The 7,440-nt window shown below is 33.5% G+C and overlaps 1 protein-coding gene across 1 annotated transcript; it reads left to right on the top strand.

The window, feature by feature from the left end:
- Nucleotides 1–4,391: 4,391 nt before the first annotated feature.
- LOC122027854 (proteasome subunit alpha type-5-like) lies at nucleotides 4,392–5,510 on the top strand. Its single transcript, XM_042586865.1, has 3 exons — nucleotides 4,392–4,532; nucleotides 4,695–4,760; nucleotides 5,134–5,510. The coding sequence occupies exons 1-3, from the start codon at nucleotides 4,407–4,409 to the stop codon at nucleotides 5,224–5,226; spliced, it is 285 nt and encodes a 94-aa protein (XP_042442799.1). The 5' UTR covers nucleotides 4,392–4,406; the 3' UTR covers nucleotides 5,227–5,510.
- The last annotated feature ends 1,930 nt before the right edge of the window (nucleotides 5,511–7,440 follow it).

The following is a 7,440-nucleotide window of genomic DNA, read 5'->3' as shown; positions in this document are numbered from 1 at the left end:
GAAGCATTAATGCATAAAAGGGGTGCATGGGACAATTCAATTGATGACAAAGGTAGTTGCTCGGTGAAGTTTCATCAGAAGAATATTGAAGAAGATGACGTACAGATTGTGGGTAAAGACGAAGTTTTACAGGTAAAATACAAGTTATAGTGATATTCATTATTATTATAGCATTATAAACTAAATATAATCAACATGTTTTTTTTAATATTTTAGGGTCAATCAGTTGCATTGACATTGGAATCTTGCTCAAATATTGCTGCATATGGTACAATTGTTTGTTTCAATGGCATGGAAAAAATGCTTCATGGTATTCCATTTCCCAAGAATTGCATTCGAGTCTCCATTGATCAAGCAGTGGACAAATCCGCTCCTTTGCCATATCCAATTCCAAGTGAATGTGAAGTAATTGGTGATGTCATAGGAACTGTTGTGGCTTGGCCTGAACAGCAGATTGTGAAGCAAGATGAGGTATATGAGATATTATATTTCTAATTATATTGTCACTTTATTATTATATTTCTAATTATATTGCCACTTTATTATTATTCAACCTAGCTATCTAACTTGTTTATATTTGAAATTATTAGAAGCCTAGAAGGAAGAAGTTTGAACGAAAAAAATCAAAACCTACTTTGTCAACAAGTGTCCCAAGAGCATTACATATGTTATATTGTTACAGTAAGCATGCTCTAGATGGAGGAAAATGTATATCAATGTGCTTAGATAATGAAGTGTTTGATGAAGATTGTGAACTTTTTCTTGACCTTGAGGACATCAATTCTTTGTATCATTTGGAGTCAATTTCAGGAAATTTGATCGTTGCCTACATATGGTAAGTAAGTTTATTTAAGCAATTTCAGCAACTTTTTCATCACATGTTTGCTTCCCAATTTTAGCAACTTATTATGGTTTATTGTTACAATTTCACCAACTTATTATGAGTGATCATTATTTTTTAATCCACATGATTGTTTTGTATCTAAATTTTATTATTTAGTATCTAAATATTATTTTCTCAGTTGCAACTGCATTGCTTTACTTATGCTAGGAAATTACTGCATTGCTTTATGTTTGCTGGGAAATTCTAATATCTAGCAAGACAGAAAATCCCTGATTTGAACTGCAAGAAGTTTACTAATATTGTTGTGTGAACAAGTTTACTCTTGAAAAATTCAACTTCTAGTAATTTTCTCATACCATGTTATTCTCATTAAGTTAATAGTTCATCATTTCTATTGAGAGGTTTACTAATATCAATTGATGTGGTACACTTTACATAAATATAGCTCATTCATTTTCAACCGGCCCTTAATGTTTGCCTTATGCCATTTGTTCTTCTAGACAGGAAGTACTTTGCTCATATCTTTTTTCTTGTATATTTTTAAGTATCTTAAATGTGCTTGTCCTCAAGAAATAAAAGAATTTGCATGTATACATTTCTGGTATGTTTAATATGCAAGACTGTTCATAGTAAGTTCTCATGTATGGATGTTACTATCATCAGCCATAACTTAGTGTTATGAGTGATCATTATTTTTCCAACTTATTATGAGTGTTTTGTATCTAAATTTTATTATTTAGTATCTAAATATTTTTTTCTTTGCAATGATAGGTGTCTGTATAAAAAGATGGTGAAAGATACCAAGACAAAGAAATTCAGATTTATGAATCCTCACAAACTCCCATATCTGGCAAAAACGGCACAAGACAAATCAGTTAAGCTTGAAACCCTGAATCAAAGGGCAACTCTTTTAGCAGATAAGCTGACAAGTGCATCAACAGATCAACTAGTGTTAGTGCCATGTAATGTCGGGTAAGCAAGAAGTAAAACATCACTTTCAATTGCTTCCTTTCGATAATTTATTCAATTTTATGATCTAATCCTATGTATTTGCCTAGTTTCCATTGGAATCTTAGTGTTATTGAACCTTACAAGGATGCTATTTACCTGTTGGATTCCCTAAGTTGCCGCATTCGCGATGATGATTCAAAATACGTAATGGAAATGTGAGTTCAGATTTCTTTTAGTAAATATTTATTATAATAAAAATCTTATTTAACAAATATTCTTAACGTATGAAGGGCCTTAAAATTGTTTAATTCAACCAAGGGAAGGAAAGGTAGGAAAAATGTTAAGTGGGAAGTAGTTAAGGTATGTGTACTTTTGTTTAACATATATTGTAATGTGTATAATTTTCATTAACAATTTGACTCTAATTACTATATATAGGCTCCTCAACAACCGGATGCGAAACAATGTGGTTTTTTTGTGATGCGATTTATGAGAGAAATTATTGAAGAAGTTGAGACTATTGAGAGAGATTCACTGCAATCAATAGTAACATTATTTAGCTTATCTCAAATTATTTGACATAAACTATTTAAAATTGCAAAGTGATCAGTGTTGATTATTTTTCCATTAACATAAATTGTGTATGCTCACAGTTCACAAAAATAGGGTACTCTCGTGAACAAATTGATGAGGTTCGGTCCGAGTTGGCGGAGTGCATACAAGATCATATTTATGAATAGGTATGGAATGATAGTTGCCATAATTCTATTTAGATTTAAGTTCATGGAATGGTGGTTTGTTTGGTGGAATCATAGTTAATGCCAATTTTTGATGCAGTGCATAGTTACCAGATCGACCTTGAGCAATTGACCCCAAAGAAAAGTTGTCACTGAAGTTTAAAAACTTGTGAAAATTTTTAGTGAATGATGATGTTTTGTGAATGATGATGTTTTGGAAAAATTGTCACTTAGGTGAAAGGATGTTTTCTGGATTAATATGCAAGTACAAAGCACTGTATTATATGTTATTCTGTAAAGTTCTCCGTGTAAATTATCTAGTTTCTTTATCTAGCTTTTGTTCCACTATTGGGTTTGTTTTTCTAATAATTACTCGTGCAGCAAAATATTGAGCAAGAAGCTGTAGATCTTATAATCAGGTAAAGTAGAAAAAGTTAACTACTTCATTATGCTTTCATCTTAGTATTTGTATATTTGATTTGTCTTCTTTGAACCAACTTCAAGTCAAAAAGCCGATCCTCTAGATAGTGTTAAAAATAAGGTATTATTTGGTTTGTCGGTGATCTTAATATTTGGTAATATTTGGTCTTTGATGCTCACGACAGAGTTCCAACGCTGCATGATTACCTTGTTCAAGCAGTTGCTCATTGCCTCAATAGCTCGCATTTTCAGGTTTGTTTCATCATTGATATTCCTTCTTTTTAGTGTTCTATATTAAAAGGAAATACTAACTGTCGATGAGATTGTTATCCTCTTGCTTGAACATGAACCAAAGTATATAAATTTGACCTTTTGATCCGAAAGTATAAAAAAAGTTAATTGGATACTAGTTTTTTTTTTTTTTGCAGTTGCATTTGTTGTATTTTCATATGTTTCTCAGTGAACTTCTAAACAATTCTTTTTTCATTAATTTATTAAGGCTTATTATAAGTTTCAGTTTGATGGTGCAAATTGTTTTCTTTTGTAATCCATCTGTTTCTTCTTTGGTTTAGGAAAGTTGAAGTGAATCCCTTGATAGTTGTTTCATAGGTTTGTTCCATTATTTTCCAATACGCACTGGAATCACTATCAATAGCCCTCAAGGACTGTTTACAACCTTGCAATCAAATTAATTGGACTTATAATCTAATGTATGGTCATCTGGAGCATGAATATTGGAGGATTCATGAATGACTCTTCGGATGATGAATGTATGTCATTTAATATTGGTTCATGTATTTATTTAGATACATCTTGAGTATTCCTATAAATACCCTATGTATTTAACAATTCAAAGATGAAGAAAATCAGAAGTAGTTGAACACTAACACTTGGACGCCAACATTTTGAGTTGGCGCCTAGATTTGACCATCTAATAGACACGGCTAAAGGATCAACTTCTATGAACACCCTTAATAACTTATACAGATATTTGTGAACAATTAGGTTGGTGGCTATCATTTATCCTCCCTTTTTGTTGTTTTTTCCATGTACCCAATGCAGCTTTCATTTCAAAGGTTCCAAGCTGATGAACAAGGATGGGTGGACACAATCCTTTTGATAATATTTTATTTCCTCAATAAGCTACAGTGTCTGAAGTGCTAAAATGTATAAAATTTTCACGTTAAACCCTCCTATTAGGGAACTGATTTTATTGTCCTAGTGGGTTGTTTACTACTATTAACATAATCTTCCTGTGTCCTAAACGATTCTTCCCAGAGATCACTCTTTAGGAGATACAAATATTCTAGTGCATATGTATTATTGTGCTGGACCTTTTCGTATGTTAATGTTTCTGCTCGATATTACAAATGTCAGAAGTTATCTGGTAAAATCTGAAGTCTCTCCTACACAGTCTCTGCTATGTAGTCCTGTATTTCAATGTTTTGCTTCAAATGTTACATGCTATAAATTGCAGGTACTATACCGATCCATCTGGCACATTCTGGCAATGCAATGCAAAAGCAATAGGATCTGGATCCGAAGGAGCTGATAGTTCTCTTCAAGAGCAATACAACAAGGTAGCTACTATGGCAATTTTAGATATACATGGCTGTGCAAGGCAAATTTGCTTTGACGGCAGCCTTCTCTATTGTGGCTACTTAGATCTATAGTAATTTTCTGTTTGTGGTATTGTGGTGGCGGTGATGAGAATAATTTCATGAGGGCGCTTGTTTATCCAGGACCTGTCCCTTCTGGAAGCTGAAACTATAGCTCTTTCCATCCTGAAACAAGTCATGGAAGAAAAGGTATATTTCTTGTGGTTTTTCTGTATCTACCTGCTTTAGAAGATAGATAAAGCATCCCTGTTATCAAACCTGGATTAGGTTCATTCAGGCTCCTGGTTAATGAATTATTACTTGGTCTATTTGGATAAACTAATCGGGTGTGCTTAGATGTTTACTTCTAAATCATATAAACACTGCATTTAAATATGATAAAGAGAGAATACACTATTCAATCTGGTACCAGCTGACCTGAATGTATGTTTTGGGTACTTTTGTATTAGACGGGTAAATTGGACTGATGCTTAAGGATCCAGTTCTAGGGTTTCATTTTGTTTTACATAAATTGCAGAGTATTGCAACTTTTACATTGCTAATTACTCATTTGCATTAACAGGTAACCCCTAATAATGTTGACATTGCAAAGGTGGCTCCTACTTACCATCTATATACACCTGCCGAGGTTAAAGATGTCATTTCTCGCCTTTGATCGGCAAGGCCATTTATCTTGTTATCTGCGTTTCTTCGTACTTCATACTACTTGCTAGATTGCTGTTTAATTGTGCTGGATGCTGTGACCTTATTGTGTTCTGGTTGCTTATCCACTGAACCATATTCCGTTCAAAGAAGTTTAGTAATGTCATCTGCAATTTCTCTAAAAGTTTTATTCCCTTGGAGTCTATGCTGTGAAATTATAATATGTCATCTCTCATTTTTCACATTCGCAGTGAAACAATTAATAGCTCACAAAAAATAGCTGAAGGTTGAATTTTAGTTTGCAAGTGTCTTGTACTTTGACTGGTTCCAGAATTTTGCTCTCAGGGTAGTTCACATTTTTATTGTTTTTTAAAGAAATTTGATATGGACAACTTTCTTGGGGGCCTTTGCTAATATTTTACCTCATTTACTGGATGTTTTTCAATTTTCACCAATGTAACCAATGTAACAGGAGACTTGGAGAAGAAATACTACAAGTGTTCAAGTCAATGTCACATTTAAATGCGGTATTGTTGGATATTGTTGGAGAATTGCTAGTCCAGTTTATGCGGAGAACATTGTGAACGAGGAAGTGGACTGTTTAACTAGCCCTTTTTGGTTCTCATACCTCAAAGAGGTTGAGGGTATTAGGGTTTAGGGTTATGTTAGGTTGTTGATTGTGTTATGCGAATATTCTATGAATCTATCTATTAAATTATTATGCTACAGAAAGAACAACCTGAAACTATTGCCGAAATTATGCCCATTAATAATTAATCTATGCAATACTGCATACAAGATGATATTATCTTGGTCTAAGAGCTGTGCACTTCTTCAGCTGACTGAAATGAGATGCAAGGATGTGATGGTGAAGGTAGATATAGACGGAAAAGCTCATGCTAAGTTGAATTTGTACTTCATCTAAGATACTTCAAATGAGGCTGGGATACTAGAGATTTGAGCAACTGCTCATGGGTTCCATCACGTAGGCTTTGTTCCAAATATTTATGGAATGGCAAATGGACTTTTAGCTTTCCAGCTTCTAGGGTCCTATAGGAAGCCTTTGAACCCAAGATCTGGAAAACTCCTGTTTCTGTCGATCCTTATGGACCGAGCAGAGTATAGAATTAAGGAAGATTTTGCTTGTAGAATTGGAATGGAGAAAGGCGCTCTTTCACCGATTACAAAATGATCGGTTAGTAACACATTGATGTGGGCAATCAACTTAATAGGAGTGTTGCTCAACACATCGATAATGATAAGTGGAGGTACGCCATACAACCTTTTGCTTCCCATTTGTCATTGCCATTATAGGCCTTCCACACGAAGTAACATTTGGACAACTTTACAATCTCATGCGAATTACTAGACGCAATGACTCATTGTTCCTTCGGCTGCGAAGTCTACTAGTCGTAGCATAAACAAAAGGGTTACGACAAATGTAGAATGAATAAAAAAAAACAACATCAAGTATTACATTGTGCCTGGCTACAAGAAGACCGGGGCCGCAAAATCCAATAAAGACAGGTCAAACATCAAGTAGCATTTTGTAACTTATTCCTCTTAGGTTATATGCTTGGTTAATATATATGCTTAGAACTTGTAAAGACAGGTCAAACATTAATATGCTTGGTTAATATATCCATCTATAGCACTCCCGCTTTTTCCTCTAAATATGATTTTCATTTAGCACGGAACTAATGCCAATTTTTTATTTTGATGCAGTGTTTAAAGAGCTTGAGTAGAAGTTGGCCCTAAAGAAAACTTGTCAGTTCGATATATAAACACACTTACGGTATGAATTACATGTATATATAACATTGACATATTATTTAGTACGAGATTTACATGTATGAAAGTTTTCATACAAAATTTCTTGATTGCCTACAACCCAGGTGTGCTGATGACAAGTTGAAGAAGATGGCTCTAAGAGTGATAGCTGAAAGCCTTTCAGAAGAAGAGATTGCTGGACTTAAAGAAGCAATTCCATGCGATGGACACCAACAACAACGATTAGTCAATGATGAGGTTTTGTAAAACTTGTGTGTTTGAAAAATTATTGTCATGAAGTTAAGGATAACTTGTATGATACAAATTTAATTTGTGGATCAATATGTATACATTTTGTTTGTATAATATAAAGTTTTATTTATTTGTTAAATAGTCTTATTATAAAAATGATTGTGGTTGTGGATATTCAATTATATGTAAATTTTGAGTATTTTTA

This window comes from Zingiber officinale, chromosome 10A (assembly GCF_018446385.1).
Source record: "Zingiber officinale cultivar Zhangliang chromosome 10A, Zo_v1.1, whole genome shotgun sequence".
Lineage (NCBI taxonomy): Eukaryota > Viridiplantae > Streptophyta > Magnoliopsida > Zingiberales > Zingiberaceae > Zingiber > Zingiber officinale.
This window is presented reverse-complemented; position numbering and strand designations above follow the sequence as displayed.

What these genes read in the sequence shown, in the direction of transcription:
- LOC122027854 (XM_042586865.1), top strand. Translation starts at nt 4,407, where the DNA reads ATGTTACATGCTATAAATTGCAGGTACTATACCGATCCATCTGGCACA. An exon ending in TTCAAGAGCAATACAACAAG is followed by an intron (nt 4,533 to 4,694) that starts GTAGCTACTATG and finishes TTGTTTATCCAG; the next exon opens with GACCTGTCCCTTCTGGAAGC. An exon ending in AACAAGTCATGGAAGAAAAG is followed by an intron (nt 4,761 to 5,133) that starts GTATATTTCTTG and finishes TTGCATTAACAG; the next exon opens with GTAACCCCTAATAATGTTGA.